Genomic DNA, 21,257 nt, shown 5'->3' with positions numbered 1-21,257 from the left:
TTTCTCAGCGTGCGGATGTACTGAGGGAATGCCCATTCGAAGCGAAGTGGGCCTCAGTAAATCCGTCAGCTGTCCTCACCTGCCACAAATCCTGTCCCCATGCTGTTAACCAAAGTCAAGGTACTCGTGAATTACCCTTGCTGGGGGGAAATTCACCCTTCAGGTTTTCGCTTAGAGGCAAGGAGTAGGCCATTCAGCCCATCTACTCTGCCATTCAATACGATCGTGGCTGATTCACTATCCCAATGCCTCATGGGAGAGTCAAGGGCCAGAGGATGGAGTCTCTGAACAAAGGGGCACCAATTTAAGACTGAGATGTGGAGGAATTTCGTCTCTCACAGGGCCTTGGGACTGCTTGCCACGGACAGCTGTGGGAAACGGTCTTTGTGGATATTTAAGGCTGAGATAGGTATATTTTTGATCAGTCGGGGAATCTAGGGCTGTGGGGAAAATAGGAAAGTGGTTGTGAGGAGATGTCAGTGTTGGACTGGAGTGGACAAAGTTAAAAATCCCCCAGGTTATCGTCTGACAGGTTTATTTGGAAGCACTAGCTTTCTGAGCGCTGCTCCTTGGTCAGACATGATCCTATTCAATGACTGAGCAGACTTGAGGGGCTGAACGGCCTACACCTGTTCCTATTTCATATGGTCTAATGGCCATATTCTTGCCTTCTCCCCATACCCCTTGACTTATTTAGTGTCTCAAAATCGATAAATTTCTTCCTTATTTAACATGCCTCAGCCTTACACCGACAGTTATAGAGTTATAGAGATGTACAGCAGAGAAACAGGCCCTTCGGTGCAACTGGTCCATAATCCCAAACTAACCTAGTCCCACCTGCCTGCTCCTGGCCCATGTCCCTCCAAACCTTTTCTAGTCATGTACTTATCCAAACATCTTTTAAAATATTATAATTGTACCCACATCCATCACTTCCTCAGAAAGTTTATTCCACACATGAACCGCCCTCTGTGTAAAACATTTGACCCTTATGTCTTTTTAATATCTCTCTCCTCTCACCTTAACAATGTGCCCCCTAGTCCTGAAGTTCCCCATCTTAGGGAAAAGACGCCGCCCATTAACTTTATTTTATAAACTTCGATCAGGTCAGAGAAAGTATATTCCTGTCAGGGTGAAAGGGAAGGCTGGTAGGTGTAGGGAATGCTGGATGACTAAAGAAATTGAGGGTTTAGTTAAGAAGAAGAAGGAAGCATATGTCAGGTACAGACAGGATAGATCAAGTGAATCCTTAGAAGAGTATAAAGGCAATAGGCGTATACTTAAGAGGGAAATCAGGAGGGCAAAAAGGGGACATGAGATAGCTTTAGCAAATAGAATTAAGGAGAATCCAAAGGGTTTTACAAATACATTAAGGACAAAAGGGTAACCAGGGAGAGAATAGGGCCCCTCAAAGATTAGCAAGGCGGCCTTTGTGTGGAGTCACAGGAGATGGGGGAGATATTAAACGAGTAATTTGCATCAGTATTTACTGTGGAGAAGGACATGGAAGATATAGAATGTGGGGAAATAGATGGTGACATCTTGAAAAATGTCCATATTTCAGAGGAGGAAGTGCTGGATGTCTTGAAATGCATAAAAGTGGATAAATCCCCAGGACCTGATCAGGTGTAGCCTAGAACTCTGTGGTAAGCTAGAGAAGTGATTGCTGGGCCTCTTGCTGAGATATTGTATCATCGATAGTCACAGGTGAGGTGCCGGGAGACTGGAGGTTGGCAAACGTGGGGCCACTGTTTAAGAAGGGTGGTAAGGACAAGCCAGGCAACTATAGACCAGTGAGCCTGACCTCGGTGGTGGGCAAGTTGTTGGAGGGAATCCTGAGGGACAGGATATACATGTATTTGGAAAGGCAAGGGCTGATTAGAGATAGTCAACATGGCTTTGTGCATGGGAAATCATGTCTCACAAACTTGATTGAGTTTTTTGAAAAAGTAACAAAGAGGATTGATGAGGGCAGAGCAGTAGACGTGATCTATACAGACTTCAGTAAGGCGTTCAACAAGGTTCCCCATGGGAGACTGATTAGCAAGGTTAGATCTCACAGGATACAGGGAGAACTAGCCATTTGGATACTGAACTGGCTCAAAGGTAGAAGACAGAGGGTGATGGTGGAGGGTTGTTTTTCAGACTGGAGGCCTGTGACCAGTGGAGTGCCACAAGGATCGGTGCTGGATTCACGATTTTATGTCATTTATATACATGATTTGGATGTGAGCATAAGAGGTACAGTTAGTAAGTTTGCAGATGATACCAAAATTGGAGGTGTAGTGGACAGCGAAGAAGGTTACCTCAGATTACAACGAAATCTTGATCAGATGGGCCAATGGGCTGAGAAGTGGCAGATGGAGTTTAATTTAGATAAATGTGAGGTGCTGCATTTTGGGAAAGCAAATCTTAGCAGGACTTATACACTTAATGGTAAGATCCTAGGGAGTGCTGCTGAACAAAGAGACCTTGGAGTGCAGGTTCATAGCTCCTTGAAAGTAGAGTCGCAGGTAGATAGGATAGTGAAGAAGGCGTTTGGTATGCTTTCCTTTATTGGTCAGAGTACTGAGGACAGGAGTTGGGAGGTCATGTTGTGGCTGTACAGGACATTGGTTAGGCCACTGTTGGAATATTGTGTGCAATTCTGGTCTCCTTCCTATCGGAAAGGTGTTGTGAAACTTGAAAGGGTTCAGAAAAGATTTACAAGGATGTTGCCAGAGTTGGAGGGTTTGAGCTACAGGGAGAGGCTGAACAGGCTGGGGCTGTTTTCCCTGGAACGTCGGAGGCTGAGGGGTGACCTTATAGAGGCTTATAATATCATGAGGGGCATGGATAGGGTAAATAGACAAAGTCTTTTCCCTGGGGTGGGGGAGTCCAGAATTAGAGGGCATAGGTTTAGGGTGAGAGGGGAAAGATATAAAAGAGACCTAAGGGGCAACGTTTTCACACAGAGGGTGGTACGTGTATGGAATGAGCTGCCAGAGGAAGTGGTGGAGGCTGGTACAATTGCAACATTTAAGAGGCATATGGATGGGTATACGAATAGGAAGGGTTTAGAGGGATATGGGCCGGGTGCTGGCAGGTGGGACTAGATTGGGTTGGGATATCTGGTCGGCATGGACGGGTTGGACCGAAGGGTCGGTTTCCATGCTGTACATCTCTATGACCTTTCAACCTCATACACTCCATTGAAAGAAGTGGCAGCCTATCCAGCCTTTCTTTATAACTCAAACCTTCCATACCCGGCAACATCTTGTGAACCCTCTCCAGGTTAATAATATCCTTCCTATAACAGGGCGACCCGAACTGGACACAGTATTCTAGAAGAGGCCTCACCAATGTCCTGTACAACCTCAACATGGCATCCCAACTCCTACACTCAAAGGACTGAGCAATGAAGGCAGACGTGCTAAACACCTTCTTTTGTAAATATATTTATTAGCAAAATTTTTTTAACTTTACAAACATATAAAATTATTGAAAAATACAATTAATAGCAAATATCAGTATAATAAAAGGAAAAAAACCCACAAATTACAACACAACTGTTGTCTACTAACTACTAACCTACCCTATAATGCAAAACAAACCCTAATGCTGTGCAAAGCAACACCAATAAATAAGTAAATAACTAATAGATCAAAAAAGCAAACAAAAGCAAAAAAAAACACAGAATACAGAACAGCTATGCTTGGCGCAAAACTCCCTAACATAGGAACAGGAGTGTTGTGTATATATACCCGTATTAACTCAGGAGACCCACTCCAGGGCCCAGGGCTTGACAATACTAACCATCCTAGTTAAACAAACGCCCTAGTTAAGGTAACTGACAAACCTATATCCAAATAACTCAAATAGGGCTCCCATGTCTTATAAAAATGGTCTGCTGAATGTCTTTTTAACCATCTTACCTATATTTGACGCAAACTTTAAGGAATTATGTAGCTGAGCCCCTCGGTCTCTCTGTTCTACAACACTACCCAAGGCCCTATCATTAACTGTATAAGTCCTGCCCCTCTTTGTTTTGCCAAAATACAATACCTCGTGTTTATCCAGATTGAACTGCATCGGCCATTTTTCAGCCCATTGACCCATTTGATGAAATCTCTTTGTAATCTTAGATAACCTCCTCCGTCACTGCCTACTATGCCGGTGTTCGGTTGCTCAACAACAAAAATCAAATTTGAACGAATCTGTACGCCCGGCACGTTCAGCAGACGAGGCATTTAAGCAAAGAAAAAGTGGCAGAAAATGAAAGAGGAAGTTGAATCATGTATGTTGAATCCCTGGTTCCAGTAACATTAGGGCTGTTTTTGATCTAACAGAGAACACTGGGGAGAAGTTCTCTGATTGAACAAATGGAGCCAAGGTAAACCCAGCACGCTGAGAGTTAAATAAGCCCTGAGCTATTGGAGGTGTGACGCTGTGGAAGGTGATCTGTTATCCACCAGCAAAAAGTACATTATCTCCCGCCCACTTGAAGCTTTGGAAAGCTGCACAGCTTTCAGTTCACTTTTGCCATGAGACAATGGGTTTTGTATGAGGGTGGTGTGAGCTCTTGTGGTATTTGTTTCAAAAAAAAGCACTGTTGTTCTTCAGTACAGTAGTCGGAAAGGGTTCTTCCTCCATTCTCCTACATGAAAGGATTAGAAGGTTTTAATTGAGCCAATTGGAACTCTCCTTTTTCAATATATGTGTTGAGCAGAAAAAAAATACAGGCAAAGCATTTCGAGAGGGATAGGATTGAAAAGCGAAGATCACACTTGGAGCACTGGACACTGCTCTGGTCTCTGTATTACAAAACGCTGAAGATTTACTGGAAGCTTTTCAAAGTTCTTTTCTGGCTGGGCCCAGCCTTTATTGCCTGTCCCTAGCTGCCCTGGAAAATGTGGGGGTGAGCTGCCTTCTTGAACCGCTGCAGTCCATTTGCTGTAGGTGCGTCTACAATGCCCTTAGGGAGGGAATTCCAGGATTTTGACCCAGCGACACTGAAGGAGCGGCGAGATATTCCCAAGTCAGGATGGTGAGTGGAGGGGAGCCTGTGGGGGTGTGGTGTTCCCAGGCACCTGCGACCCTCGTCCTTCGAGAGAGCAGAGGTTATGGAATTATGTCAGTTACTGAGAAAAGCTCATAAGTATCATTGAACAGGCCTGGAGCTCTTTTCTCTGATAAATCCTTCCAGGATTGCAATAATCTGTGGTACTGCAGGTAGACATGGAGAAGCTATTTATATGACCTAGTGATGCTGGCCATCAATATAAAATGGTGACTCATAAATCCATGAAGGAAACGCAGAGAAACAACTTTAGCCAGAGAGTGGGGAAACAGGTGGTCGAGCAGGTTAGTGGGTAAGGGGAAGTTGGATAAACTCAGTGGAGAAAGGAATTGAACACTAAGGGCCGAATGGCCTGCGTCTATACAGTAAATGTGAAATAGCATTAATTAACTAGCCTGGCTCTGTGAAACACAGTGATCAGACTTGAGCAGAGACCAGAACTCTCAAGTAGCCCATTGAAACGGCCAAATGACCGCCTCCCATTATCAGCCAACACCCTGTAATCTGCTGTTCTCCTGCCGTTTTCTGACAAAAAAAAGCAATTGCTGGTTTGTCTGAACTCAGTTTCTGCCCGATGTAAGACTTTCAGCTTCAGAGCTGCAATATAAGAATGCGCCATTTGTTTGGCAAAAAGGTGAGACAGCAGAGAGAGACTGATTCGTGACCCTCCCCGATGATTATAATGGGATTGGAACTGACAGATTCACAGGAGCTGAGCACAGTTGGTTGTTGCATGCACTTTCTAGTGAATTCAGTTATTTCTGACTTGCATTTCATAAGATTTGCATGTCTGACCATTGCTGGAAGGTAACTCTGTATATGGTAGCAGTGATTAAAAGGCAAGAGTTCCATCAGGCCATAAAATGTCAGAGCAGTGCCATTTGGCCCATCAAGTCTGCTCCACCATTCAATGAGATCGTGGTTGATCTGAGGATACTCAACTCTACTTTCCTGTCTTTTCCCCCATAATCCTTGATCCCCCTTACTGTTTAAAAATCTGTCAGTCTCTGCCTTGAACATACTGAATGAGCCAGCCTCGACAGCCCTCTGTAGTAAAGAATTCCACACATTCACTCCCCTCTGGGAAAAGAAATTCTTCCTCATCTCTGCCTTCAATGGACATGCCCTTACTTATTTTGTGATGATACCCTCTGGTCCCAGACTCTCCCACAAGGGGAGACAACCTCTCTACATCTCAAGTCCTCCAAGAATTGTATATATTTCCATGAGGACTTATCTCAATCAACCTGTTCTATTACACCTCTGGAGCTGGTGGGACTTGAGCCCAGGGCTTCTGGCCTAGAGGGAGGGACGCTACAACTGTAGCCCCTGATTCTTTTAAACTCTGACGAGTACAGGCCCAACATACTCAACCTCTCCTCATAAGACAGTCCCACTGGACCTGGGACCAGTCGAGTGAACCTTCTCTGGACCTTCTCCAATATCAGTCTATCTTTCCTTAGATAAGGGGCCCAGAGCTGTCACACAACATGTGACCGCGCGCGCGAGAGAGAGATGGGTTTTAGGAAGGGAATTCCAGAGTTTGGAATGGAGGTGTGACTGCTGATGGTGGCACCATGGAAATCAGGGATAATAAGAATTGGAAGAGTGCAGAGGTCTTGAGGGTTCACAGTTGCAGAGACAAGTGCAGGAGCAGAGGGAGCTGGGTCTATCTGGGTACAGATCATTAAGGTGGCAGGACAGGTGGAGAGAGCAGTTAATAAAGCACACAGTGTCCTCAGCTTTATTAATAGGGACATAGAGAACAAGAGCTGGGAGGTGATGTTGAACTTGTACAAGACCCTTGTTAGACCTCAGCTGGAGGATTGTGTCCAGTTGTGGGCCCCACACTATAGGAACAATGTGAACACATTGGAGGGAGAGAGGGCAGGAGGGATTTACCAGAATGGTTCCAGGGATGAGAAACTTCAGTGAGGAGGAGAGATTGAAGACATTGGGACTGTTCTCCTTGGAGAGAAGGAGGCTGAGAGGGAGATCTGAGAGAGGGTTCCAACATCATGGGGGGAGGGGGCTGGACAGAGTAGATCGGGACAAGCTGTTCCCACATGGAAAAGGGACAGGAACGAGAGGGACAGAGATTGAAAGGGATGAAGTGAGGGGGAGGTGAGGAAAACCTTCCCCCCCCCCCCCTCCCCCCAGCGAGTAGTTAGGGTCTGGAATGTACTGCCTGGGAATGTGGGGGAGGCAGGTTCCATTGAGGTATTCAAGAGGGGCATCGGATGGTTATTGGGATAGAAATGGAGTACAGGGATATGGGGAAAAGGCAGGAGACTGGCAGTGAGTAATGATGGTGATTTAACAAGCAGGAGCAGGCACAGTGGGCCGAATGGCCTCCTCCTGAACTGTAACAATTCTGTGAGATGGGGGCGAGGGATTTGGACACAAGGATGAACATTTTAATTGACCTGGAGCCAATGGAGGTTAGGAGGTAAAAGCGAGTGAGACAGACTTGCTGGGAGTTTGGACGTGCTTACAGAATGGAAGCAATGTATTTGAATAGCTCTCTCTGCTGGCTGCTGCTCCAGGTATCGCTGCCTCATTCTAACCCTTAACAGTGAGCAGTGGAACAAGAAGCAGGCTTACTGCAACATGGCACAAAGAAGACCATCTGCCTGTGACTGAGAGGCAGGTTTAAGCCAGAGTTCCATCTGCATTTTGTGGACATATCGAGTCACAGAAACTGACCATGGCAATACCTTATATCGAGTTGTTTGGCCGCACAGAATTTGAATATTGCCGAGAATAGACGCATTTTGGTTGAAACGTTTCGCCTTGCACTCTTCAGGCCAACTTGCAAGAATACCAATTCAAGGAGGGGAACAGCAACCTTTCTACTCCGAGAGGAGAGTGCTGATTGGTTGGCCATTTGACTCTGCTTGGGAGATGTGTTACCATTGAGAATGTGCCATTCATGATGGTTGCCAGTTAACTGCCAATCTTTGTTTGGATTTTGAAGCAATGCAGTTGACACTGATTGAACTGGGCAATGTGCCAGTGAATGGCCGTCCCCTATTTAGTCGAGTTGGAACAGATGTAGACCATGTGCATGTTCTCGCTGTCTGCAAATAACTGGGCCCTGTGTGTTAAAAGTTAGCATCCAGTGCATACAAGTGTGTCAGACTGTGCCCCTGACTGACAATCCTAAATTGGATATCGGGGTAACAAAAAGCATATCCTTTCAACAATTTGTAACCAGCAAAGTGCTGACCAGACCATGTCTGCAAGAAGCCGCAACACAAAATCCGGAATTATATCGGTTCTGCAATTGGACAACATTCGCTGGGCAATCCGTACGCATTAGGCATTACAATTCTTGCAAATATTCTTGATGAGTGTAAGAGGGGAAGTCTTTTTTTCAGGAAAATGCAAGTACTTTATTATTTGGCTTTATTTACTTTAATCGAGTACATTGATTGGTTTTGGTGCATAGCACGTGTGTAGGGCCATAATTTTGGGAATTATTACTGTTTTCTGGCTTCGCACACCTTGAGAGGGTGGTACGTGTATGGAATGAGCTGCCAGAGGACGTGGTGGAGGCTGGTACAATTGCAACATTTAAAAGGCATCTGGATGGGTATATGAATAGGAAGGGTTTGGAGGGATATGGGCCAAGTGCTGGGACTAGATTAGGTTGGGATATTTAGTCGGCATGGACGAGTTGGTATGTTTCCATGCTGTACACCTCAAAACGCAGCTGTCTGCAGGGAGGGGAGGGCTGTGCATATTGTACTCTGTTGCCTTCCCACTGTGTCCTAACACATTGCAATGGCAGCCCCTGCTATTCTTCTGTGACACTGCTGTTACAAAGGCAGATTTGTGACTTAGATGGGTTTTTTTCATGTCCCCTGGCCTGGGCCTCTGCATTACTACTCCAGTGACACTACCACTTGACCATCGACCCCCTTTTACCTCATTACCAGAATTCTCTTTCAATGTGATCACTCCAAATGACCACCCTTTGGGCTGGAAGCTCAGCCCTGTCATGACTCGGGGCACTGTGTTGTGTTAAAAGGACCCCTAAGATTCATCGATTCCTGATAAAACCTCTCTCTCTCCGACATTAGATGAGATTCCCTACACTGTGGAAACAGGCCCTTCGGCCCAACAAGTCCACACCGACCCTCCAAAAAGTAACTCACCAGACCCATTTCTCTCTGTGCACCTAACTATGGGCAATTTAGCACAGCCAATTCACCTGACCTGCACACCTTTGGACTGTGGGAGGAAACCGGAGCACCCGAAGGAAACCCACGCAGACAAGGGGAGAACATGCAAACTCTACACAGACAGTCACCTGAGGCTGGAATCAAACCTGGGACCCTGGCTCTCTGAGGCAGCAGTGCTAACCACTGAGCCACCGTGCAGCCCTGACTATTGATCCTGTTTTGACTCCATTGATGACTATTCATTCCAGCTCAAGTTCAGGGTAGATTCAGGGTCAGAGAGAAAGAAAAATGCCATTAAGAATTGAACTCGCTTAGAAATGTTTCGGGATCGACTTGTTAAGACAAACATGGTCATGTAGGAAACAGGAACAGGCCATTCGGCCTTCCAATCTGCCCATAAAATCATGGATGTTCCTCCACCTGAATGCTATTTCCTGCACTATCCCCATATCCTGTGATATCTTTAATATCCCGAAATCTATTGAATTCTGCAGGTAAATTTGAATTTTACCAAAACAATTCACCTCAGCTTTTGAAGATGAGAGGAAGATTTCCCCGGTGGTTGAGGAGTCTTTTTGTGGTCTGAGATTCTGTGAGGAGGAGGCACAGGAAGCCAGGTTTAGCAGGAATGGGCAGGCCCACTTGCTGACTCCCATCTCCCACTCTCTCCGTTTGGAATAAATTCCACGAGTGATTGCAGCTCTCGGAAGGTGGCAGAAGCTGGCATGTGCCAGCTGGAGAGAGCATATCCTACCCGTGTCCTGTGATAGTCACTCTCGCTCGATTTTCCATCGCACCCACGTCATCTCCTTAAACTTAGAAGATGATAAAACCAGAGGGTTACCATGTAGAATGACAAAATAGATTCATGAGAATGTCAGTGCTGCAGAGACCTATGTTATTGATCACCCTGGACACTTCATACAATTTAATCAATTACAAACAGCTACCTTGCATTTTAACTGAAAGGCACTTTCACCTTCACTGTGCAGTGCCTTGGGGTGTTTTTTCTGTGTTAAAGGCAGTATCTAAATGCCACTTGTTGTAATGACATTATTTCTTTCTTTGTGCCTGCTAGTTTTCCACTCATATCTCCACCCTGCTCCCCCTCTCTGTTTCTTGTGGTGTGTTGTTCTCTGCGAATGCCCTGTTTTTTTTTAAAAAACATTTCCTTGTTATTTTGTCTTTCTCTCTCTCTAACATCTTTCTCATCTGCTCCTAAGAATGATGTTGACTTGGACTGGGACTAGAACCATAAGCAGGAAGGGTCTCATGGGGAGGGGAGGAGTGGGTCCTGGAGAGAAATCCTTTGATGTGGCACTGTATCCCTGGAGCCATTTGTGCAATTGCAGAGCTTCAACTCGCAGCAGAACTGTATGAGCCAAATCCAGTGCAACTGCTGTGCTGTGAGTCAGTTGCTAAGGCGAGTGCACCGATGTACTCAAACAATGTTGGCCTGAGACTGAAGTGCTGAATTTGAGATCTGATGAAAAAGCAGTCGAGGTGAAGTCTCGCGACTCCAAACCGAATGTGATCTTTTCACATCCATTTGTTAACGGCGTGTGCGTTTGTTCAGCTGTCTTTCTCCCTCTCAACCTCCCCATCCCTCCCTGTGGTGTGGTGGAAATGTCCCGACCATTGAGCCAGGAGACCTGGGTTCAACACAGGTGTGTTGTGACAGGTTGAACAGAAATTATCTATAACAAGTAAAACCCTTCACTGGAACCGAGTAAAAACACTTTGAAGCTGTGTTTTTTTTTTGATTTGGGAGTTCCTGCCAGTCATGTCCGGATGAATAACCTTTGACCTGAGGGCCACAGGGCAATGCTGGAGAGTTGGCAACTGTAGGACTGTTGCTATGGGGGAGGGGGAGGGGGGAGGACGAACCTGACGGCCTGAAGAAGGGCTTCCTTTCTCTGTTACACAGGTTGGGCATTTGGTTTAAGGACAAAAAGCATGCCCTGGAAGACAAGACTTCTCAGACAGCACCTTCCAAACCTACAACCACTTCTTCCTAGAAGGACAAGGGCAACAGATACGTGGGAACACCACCCCGTGCATGTTCCCCTCTGACCCACTCGCCATTCTGACTTGGAAATCTATCACCATTCCTTCAGTGTCACTGGGTCAAAATCCTGGAATTCCCTCCCTCAGGGCATTGTGGGTCTACCTACAGCACATGGACTGCAGCGGTTCAAGAAGGTAGCTCACCCCCACCTTCTCAAGCGGGCAACTAGGGACAGCCAGTGACACCCACATTCCCATGAATGAATTCAAAAAATGTTGAAAACGGTCATCTTTTAAAAATAATGTGGTATTTTATTCCCACCTCGTGTTCTGCAATGCCTTGCCCACAGCTGAGAGAGATTATAGAGGCCTACTGTCCCACATCGAAAATATTCAGCCAACATGAGGAGGCGGTGACTGAGTGCTATCGTCACTGGGCTACTAATCCAGAGCCCCAGGCTAATGCTGTCAGGGTGCATGTTCAAATCCTGCCTTAGTACACCATGAGATTTGAATGCAATTGTTTGATTTAAAAAGAAACGCTGGAATTAAAAAGCTAGCCCTCATGTCAACCATTGTCGATTGTCATAACACCATTCTGGTTCACACATGCCCTTTACGGACTGAGATTTGCTGACCTTCCCTGGTCTGGGTCAACGTGTGACTCCAAACCCACAGCAACTCTTAACTGCCCTCTGGGCAATTAGTGATGGGCAACAAATGATGGCCTAGACAGTGATGCCAACGCCCCATGAACACATCAAAAAAACTTGAGCTTGCAGCCCAAATATGATGACAGCCAATAACTGGCATGACAGACGCTGACAGGATCTTGTGGTAGCGAGGAACTTTGTACCTTTTTATCGCAAACCACTCTGATTTTGCAAAGCTGGCTGTGTTCCAAGGAAGCCTCGGCCTTTGATGCGTTTTAACTAAAAATGTTGTCATGTTCACACAGTTGTTCTCAGTTGTGGGGAATGTGTGTGAGGCAGAGGGTGACGTTTTCCATTTCTTTCGGCCCTGTGTGATATAAAACATGGGCCTATTCCTGCCTCAAACCCTCTCATCATTAGGAATAGAAGCATGCCGTTTGTCCCCTCGAACCTGATGGGATAGGATCATGGCTAATTGGATTGTGGCCTCCATTTCCCTGATCACCCTCCTCCAATACTCTTTTACCTTCCCCCCCCCACCCCCTTCCCCCGCCCCCCCTTGTTGGTCAAGAATCTATTTACCTCAGCTTGAAAAAATATTCATTGACCCCACCTCTACTGCACTCTCGGGAAGAGAATTACACAGCCTAATAATGCCCTGAGAGAAAATAAAAGATGTCCTTACCTCCACCTTCAGTGGGAGATCCATTGTTTTAAACTGGTGTCCCCTGGTTCTCACCTCTCCCCTCAGCATCTGCCCTGTCAAGTCCCCTGAGGATCATATAACGTTTCAGTGAGACTACTCTTTTCAACTCCAGTGGATACAGGCTCCATCCATCTCATCTTTCCTCATAACATAAGCCCCATCCCTTAAGTGAATCTTCTCTGAACTGCTTCCAATGCAATTGCATGTTTCTTAAATACGGAGACCGAAACTGCACACAGCACTCCAGATGTGGCTTCCCCTGTACAACTGCATTGACTCTCCCCTCCTTTCCCCTTGCAATCAACTCCAACATTTCATTTCCCTTTCACTTGCTGTGCACTAATTCTTTGTGATTCATGTACACAAATAACCCAATACCACAGAACTCTGTGAGCTCCCTTCACTCAAACCACATAGAGTCATAGAGACGTATAGCACGGAAACAGACCCTTCGGTCCAACTCGTCCATGCCGACCAGATATCCCAACCCAGTCCAGTCCCATTTTGCCAGCACTTGGCCCATATCCCTCTAAACCCTTCCTGTTCATATACCCATCCAGGTGCCTTTTAAATGTTGTCATTTTACCAGCCTCCACCACTTCCTCTGCAGCTCATTGAATGCACGCACCACCCTCTGCGTGAAAACGTTGCCTGTCGGGTCCCTTTTAAATCTTTTCCCCAATTCTCCCTCATTTTCCCTCTTGTCTCCATGTTAGCTTCTTCCATGGTTACCCAGTCACCCACCAGTCGGGCCACTCTGTACAGAGGGACCAAAAAAAGCAGTTGTTGGAAGCCTATGGTCATGGAGAATATTGTGGAAGAGTGGCTTGTTGAGGGCAGTCTGATGGGAAGACTGAAGAGTGTGTCACAGCAGGTTATACATTTTTGTATGGATTGGCTTACGTTTTCAGCTCTGTGAGGCTAATTGTAATGTCTCAATTGGAAAGCCTGGGTATCCTGAACAATGCCCATTAGACCTTGGAGTACAGGTTCATAGCTCCTTGAAAGTGGAGTCGCAGGTAGATAGGATAGTGAAGAAGGCATTTGGTATGCTTTCCTTTATTGGTCAGAGTATTGGGTACAGGAGTTGGGAGGTCATGTTGCGGCTGTACAGGACATTGGTTAGGCCACTGTTGGAATATTGCGTGCAATTCTGGTCTCCTTCCTATCGGGAAGATGTTGTGGAACTTGAAAGGGTTCAGAAAAGATTTACAAGGATGTTGCCAGGGTTGGAGGATTTGAGCTATAGGGAGAGGCTGAATAGGCTGGGGCTGTTTTCCCTGGAGCGTTGGAGGCTGAGGGGTGACCTTATAGAGGTCTACAAAATTATGAGGGGCAAGGATAGGATAAATAGACAAAGTCTTTTCCCTGGGGTGGGGGAGTCCAGAACTAGAGGGCATAGGTTTAGGGTGAGAGGGGAAAGATATAAAAGGGACCTAAGGGGCAACTTTTTCACACAGAGGGTGGTACATGTATGGAGTGAGTTGCCAGAGGATGTGGTGGAGGCTGGTACAATTGCAACATTTAAGAGGCATTTGGATGGGTATATGAATAGGAAGGGTTTGGAGGGATATAGGCTGGGTGCTGGCAGGTGGGACTAGATTGGGTTGGGATATCTGGTCAGCATGGACGGGTTGGACTGAAAGGTGTGTTTCCATGCTGTACATCTACTGTGGTGTTAGCCAAGCCTATACCTATTACTGTTCCTGCATTTCTGTTGAACCTTTTTGTGCCCTCAGGTATCTCAGAGCACATCACAGCAATTTAGCTTTGAAGTTGTTGTTGTATATCCCAGCTAACTAACTAACACATACAAGAACCCCACAGACAGCAGTCACACGGCACCAGGTTATAGTCTGACAGGTTTGTTTGAAATCACAAGCTTTTGGAGCGCTGCTGCTTTTTCAGGTTCACCTGATGAAGGGGGCAGCGCTCCGAAAGCTTGTGATTTCGAATAAACCTGTCAGACTGTAACCTGGTGTCATGTGACTTCTGACCTCGTCCACCCCAGTCCAACACTGGCACCTCCCCATCTTGACAGAATGGATAGGTTTTCATGATGTTGGTCAAGGGTCAGATTCATGATGTTGGTCAGTGTGTGTGGCACGGTGGCACAGTGGTTAGCACTGCTGCCTCACAGCGCCAGAGACCCGGGTTCAATTCCCACCTCAGCTGACTAACTGTGTGGAGTTTGCACATCCTCCCCGTGTCTGCGTGGGTTTCCTCCGGGTGCTCCGGTTTCCTCCCACAGTCCAAAGATGTGCAGGTGAATTGGCCATGTTAAATTGCCCGTAGTGTTTGGTTAGGGGTATGGGTGGGTTGCGCTTTGGCGGGGCGGTGTGGACTTGTTGGGCCGATGGGCCTGTTTCCACACTGTAAGTAATCTAATCTATTAGAAACATCGGAGTAAATCTCTGCTCAGGCTCTCTGAAATGTCCATCTTCCCCTCCCCCCTCCCCCCATTTTCCCTCCAGACACAGCCCAGTTTTGGATAGACAAAATCGTTGATCATATTGAAGGTGTTTTTTTCACCACTCATGTGAAACCAATAGAAAAGAGTCCCTTTGCATGTTAGCACTGCTCAGGATTTAAATGCTAAACAAAGCAAAGATTATCTTTAACCTGATTAGTAAGAGGTTATACAACTTCCCCATTTGCTCTGCGATTATTTTCTCTTGATTTCACCTTGACAAACCAGCAAGTGTCAGATTCTGGGTCAGGTTCAACAACGAAGGAACGTGACACTGTCATTGAATCAGAAACTTAATGTACTCTCATTTGCCCTTAAATCTGAGTGAGAAGGTCTCTCTTTCCAACCGTGAAGGGATTCGAAATGGGTAACATAGAGGGCAGGGGATTAGGAAATACTCTGTTGTATTTGGGGGAAATAGTTTCCAGTTTAAAACCAAGCTGCGTAATGAAGCCCTACCTGATGAAGGACTTTTGCCCGAAACGTCGATTCTCCTGTTCCTCGGATGCTGCCTGACCTGCTGCGCTTTTCCAGCACCACTCTCTCGACTCTGATCTCCAGCATCTGCAGTGCTCACTTTTGCCAAGCTGCGTGATGTCCAGTGAAGCAGTTGAGGCTACCTCGTTGAATGGTTTTAAGGCAAAAATAAAGAATGTTTTGAACAGTGGAGGAATTAAGGATTGTGGTGAGAGGGTGGGTAAGTGGAGCTGAGTCCATGAAAAGATCAGCCATGATCTTGGTGAATGGTGGAGCGGGCTGGAGGGGTCAGATGGCCGACTCCTCTTCCTGGTTCTTATGTTAGATTAGATTACAGTGTGGAAACAGGCCCTTCGGCCCAACAAGTCCACACCGACCCGCCGAAGCGCAACCCACCCATACCCCGACATTTACCCCTTACCTAACACTACGGGCAATTTAGCATGGCCAATTCACCTGAGCTGCATATCTTTGGACTGTGGGAGGAAACCAGAGCACCCAGAGGAAACCCACGCAGACACGGGGAGGACGTGCAAACTCCACACAGTCAGTCGCCCGAGGCGGGAATTGAACCCGGGTCTCTGGTGCTGTGAGGCAGCAGTGCTAACCACTGTGCCACCGTGCCGCCCCCTAACAGAACAGAACAGAACAGTGCTGGGTATTGCTGGTGTTGGGTCAAAGTGCTTTGCTAGAATTGTTTTGTGTGTGTCACAGTGACTTGGCATTTCTCACGATGGTCCCTGTAGCTCAGAACACAATCCACAGCGCAGAGACAGGCCATTCAGCCCACCATACCTATGCCAGTGCCCATGCTGTACACATCCTCTGATGCTATTCACCACAACTGCCCTTTGTTCCAGACTTTAACCACCCTTTGACCCAAGAGATTTCTCTTTGCTGGATCTATTAGTGACTATCTTCTATTTATAACCTCAGATTTTGGATTCCAAAACAGGAAACCGCTTCCAGACCAAATGGGACTGCTTCATTCATTTTATAGACCTCGACCAGGACACCTATCAGTCTTTGAGAAGCCTGTACTGTCCTGCCTTTAAAACAGAGGAGGATACAGAGATAGTTCAGCTGTTGGTATTGTGAGGAGCCTAATGGTGAGACGTTGTCCCAAATTACCCATTTCTTCATTTCTGAAGGCACTGTCGTGTTCAGCAGTGGCACTGTTCCTTTGGCAGCAGCTTGGCAGAAGATGGGCCGTTGAAAATCTCGTGCCGGATCTCCTGCTCCCAACCCTTCCTTCCTGGTTTCTGGCCTGGCTTTTGCAGCCACGCTTCCCTGTGGCTTTTCCTACGTCAACACCACAAAGCGATACCCTCCCTACGCCTGAAAAGCCACACAGATAGCTGCTTTTTAATCTCCCAGTAGTTAGATCAGGAATTCAACCCACGGTTCAGTTCTGTGAGTTACGGCCCCAGTGAAGTGACAGTTTTGTGAAACGCTGGACACTGCGTTCAGGTCTGGGGCTTGCTCCTCAGCGAGACCATTGGGGTTGGCACAGTTCTGCATGACCAGAATGATACTGGGACCATCTCCCCCTTGTTGAGGGACTTTTTCCCAAACACCACACTCACCACGAGAGGAAATAGTTTCCCTCCATCTACCTTATTATCGCCTTTAATCTTTAAATCCTTCAATTGTACAGACAGCTTGCACAGATTAGGCTTATGTTCCCTCGAGTATAGAAGATCAAGGTGGAGTGGGTGGGGGGGGGGAGGTGGGCGAGGTGATCAAATTCATATATTTGAGACGTTTAAAGGAGCCGCTAAGATAGACAGAGAGAAACCGTGTTTGCAGCTGGGAATGGGGAGGGGGGGGGAACGCATTCAGAACTGACGAAGGCCACACCACTCAGGATCCACGATGTCACCTCCCCACCCCTTACTCAGTCTCTGTAAAAAGCTGCAGGTGATCTGAAAAATCCCCACACAGAATCCGTACAGTGCGGAAGCAAGCCATTTGGCCCATCCAGTATGCACTGACCCTCCAGGATTGCTCCTCCTTCTCCCAGAAATACCAAGGGATTTCAAAGATGCTGCTGGGAGGAACTTAGAAGAAATAATTGGGGCAAGATGGTGACTTTTTCAAATGCTCTTCGAAGCACCTTTTCTCTCCCTGAAGAATATTGGAATGGGCAGCGTCGCAATTTGGTGACTGTAAGTTAATTAATTCCTACCGAATCTATTCGGTGCACAATTGGCATGGGAGGGCAGAATGCCCATGAGGATGGGTATTTTGGGTAAACAATGCTGGGTGTGTGGGAGCAGGGTGGTTTGGGGCCAGGAATCCCTTTGGAAGCACTTGGTAGCTCATGGGGTGAATCTTTGTAGAGCGTGGGCGTCACTGGCTGGGCCCAGCATCTATTACCCTGCCCCTGGTTGCCCCCCCCTTGAGAAGGTGGGGGTGAGCTACCTCCTTGAACCGCTGCAGTCCATCTGCTGGGGGTTGACCCACAATGACCTGAGGGAGGGAATTCCAGGATTTTGACCCAACGACACTGAAGGAACGGTGATATATTTCCAAGTCAGGATGGTGAGTGGCTTGAGGGGAACTTGCAGGGGGTGGTGTTCCCATGTATCTGCTGCCCTTGTCCTTCTAGATGGAAGTGGTCATGGGTTTGGAAGGTGCTGTCTGAGGATCTTTGGTGAATTACTGCAGCGCATCTTGTAGATAGTGCACACTGCTATTGCTGAGTGTCGGTGGGGGAGGGAGTGGATGTTTGTGGATGTGGTGCCAATCAAGCGGGGGCTGCTTTGTCCTGGATGGTGTCGAGCTTCTTGAGTGTTGTTGGAGCTGCCCCCATCCAGGCAAGTGGGGAGTATTATAGACAGGCTTTGGGGAGTCAGGAGGTGAGTTACTTGCTGCAGTTATCATACCCTCTGACCAGCTCGTGGTTACAGTATTTGCAGAGCAAGTCTATTTCAGTTCCTCGTCAATTGTAAACCCCAGGACATTGATAGTGGGGAATCAATGATCTAAAAGGGATATGACGTTTTCTTCAAATGCAGCCTCCAGACCTATGAGGCCTCGCTGGTTGTAGCACCTGCAGCACTATTTGTGCCGGTGAGGATCAAAGCCACACTTATAATACCTGGCCTGGATGTAGAAGTTGGCTTTCGGGTAGACCTGGAACTATTTCAGTTTTGGAAATCAACGTAGACTCAATTACAACAAAGGTCAGGCTGTAACATGGAGCAAAATAGTGGAATATTGCTCAGTGACTGAACACAGTTTGCAAAATCTGATCGAAGTCAGGATATGGACTGCAGAAATTTGGATATTCTAAAATGTATCAAGGGTGGAGTGCGAGAGACTGATCTATTAACATTAAGTAATTAAGGGGCTAAAGGTGGAGCAGAAATAACTGCAATTATGATCACTAGAGAAAGGATTCAAGGGAAACTAAAGACCGATAAGTCCCCTGGACCTGATGGGATGCATCCTGAGATATTAAAGGATATAGTTACAGAGATAATGGACACACTGACAGTAATCTTCCAAAAAAATCCTTAGATTCTGGAGGAGTCCCAGAGGATTGGAAAGCTATCAATTTAACGCCCATATTCAGAAAGAGAGGGAGACAATAAACAGGTAGTTACAGACCGGTTAGCTTAACATCAATCATTGAGGAAATATTAGAGTCAATTATAAAGGACGTAATAGCAGATAATTTTGAAATACGTACTATGACCAAGTAGAGTCAGCATGGTTTAATGAAGGGAAATATTGCCTGACAAATTTATTCCAGCTCTTTGAGGATGTAACAAACAGGATAGATAAAGGGGAACAAGTAGATGTAATGCATTGGATTTCCGGAAGTTATTTGATAAGGTACTGAACATAAGACTAATTAATAAGCTCATCAATAAGATAGGAGCCCATGGTTTGAGAGGTAATATATTCTCATGGATAGAGGATTAGTTAATAGCAGACAGAGAGTTGGGATCAGGGGGGCATTTTCATGATGGTAACTTGTAACCAGTGTAGTGCCATGGGGATCAGTGCTGGGCTGTGACAGTTTACAGTATGTATGAATGACGGATGATGAAAGTGAATGTATCGCAGCCAGGTTTGTGGATGACGGGTGCTGTAACTGATGGGGAAGACACAACGGGTCTGCAGAGAGATATAGACAGGTTACGTGAGTGGGCAAAATAATTGCACATAATGTGGGAAAATGTGAGGCGGTGCAATTTGGCAGGAAGAATAGAGGAGTTGAATATTATTTGAATGGAGAAAGACTGCAGAAAGCTGCAGCACAGAGAGATTTGGAAGTCCTTCTGCATGAATCACAAAAAGCTCATATCCAAGTTCAGTGGGTAATAGGGAAGGGAAGCAGAATGCTGGGCTTTATTCCAAAGGGAATGGAGTAATAAACAGGGAGGTTTTCCTAAAACTATACAAGACACCAATCAGACCACAGCTGGAACACTGAATGGTTCTGGTCTCCTTATCCAAGGAAAGATAGACTGGCATTGGAGACAGTCCAGAGAAGGTTCACTTCAGAGAAGGTCCCTGATCCCAGGGACAGAGGGATTGTCTTATGAGGAGAGGTTGAGTAGGTTGGGCCTGTACTCATTGGAGTCTAGGAGAATGAGAGACAACCTTATTGAATCATACAAGATTCTCGGGTAAATGGGGATAGGTTGTTTCTCTTTGTGGGACAGTCTACATGAGGAGGAATTTCTTCTCCCAGAGGGGAGTAAATCTGTGGAATTCTTTACTACAGAGGGCTGTTGAGGCTGGCTCATTAAAGTATATAGAAGGTGGGGACAGACAGATTTTTAATCAGGGAAGGGAATGAAGGATTAGAGGGAAAAGGCAGGAAAGTGGGGTTGAGGATGATCACTTCAACGATGATCTTTTGAATGATGCAGCAGATTTGATGGGCTGAATGGCCCACTTTTGGTCCTATATCTTACGGTATTATTAAAGACTTGCAAAGAGGCAGTCTTATACTCTAAAAACAACAGGATGTCTAAATTTTGGCAGGCAGGGAAAGATCTGTTGGGACATGTACAGACTTATTGAAATCTGGAAGAAGTACTGCGTACCAAATCACGCAATGTAAAATTGTTCTTTTTCAAAACAAAATACTCTTGACCGACCAGAGAAAGTTCAGAGACGATTGAAGAGGATACCACTCAAGCTGTTATGAAACGATTTCATGGTTCTCTCGGTGGAACTGATTGAGGGAGAGCTGCATTGTGAGAGATCGGAAATTGGGCTCTTACCTATTCTGGTAGACACTGACCATCCTGTGGCACTGGCCATGGGAACGTAGCACATCCCTCACCTGAAGCGAAAAGCACCAACAGTAGATTCACTGGTTCTTGGTAATAATACACTTAGTGGTGCCATATCTGAGCAGATAGTTCAAAGTAATTGATATCCAGGGTCTAGATTAGAGTGGTGCTGGGAAGGCACAGCAGGTCAGGCAGCACCCGAGGAGCAGGGCAGCCCTCGATATCCAGCCTGTTGATGTAGATAATACGTGGGCAGGCTGTTTCTTAAAACAACATTGAAAAGGCTGCAAAGGAAATGGGATTGGATATGATCTTTGGCGGGGAGAGTGAGTTTGTTATGCACGAGAGGTAATACTTTCTCAATTCCTTCCTACACCCCTGTCCGTTTGGTGGAGCGACCATCTCCACTGAATGCTCTGGATTTGCCTCTCTCTGGGGTA

The 21,257-nt window shown here is 46.4% G+C and overlaps 1 protein-coding gene across 2 annotated transcripts in view; it reads left to right on the top strand.

Annotated features, from left to right (window-relative positions):
* The window catches only part of LOC140471194 (aryl hydrocarbon receptor-like), a 107,906-nt gene that overhangs the window by 4,847 nt on the left and 81,802 nt on the right, over nucleotides 1–21,257 (top strand). The window contains exon 1 of one of the 2 annotated variants that reach the window (XM_072567092.1): nucleotides 4,575–5,026. The exons of the other annotated variant lie outside the window; for it this stretch is intronic. Coding sequence (XP_072423193.1) covers nucleotides 4,950–5,026 — 77 coding nt within the window. The 5' untranslated portion in view covers nucleotides 4,575–4,949. Of the gene's footprint in view, nucleotides 1–4,574; nucleotides 5,027–21,257 lie in introns of those variants that run through there. 2 annotated transcript variants of the gene reach the window in all.

This window comes from Chiloscyllium punctatum, chromosome X (assembly GCF_047496795.1).
Source record: "Chiloscyllium punctatum isolate Juve2018m chromosome X, sChiPun1.3, whole genome shotgun sequence".
Classification (NCBI taxonomy): Eukaryota; Metazoa; Chordata; class Chondrichthyes; order Orectolobiformes; family Hemiscylliidae; genus Chiloscyllium; species Chiloscyllium punctatum.
This window is presented reverse-complemented; position numbering and strand designations above follow the sequence as displayed.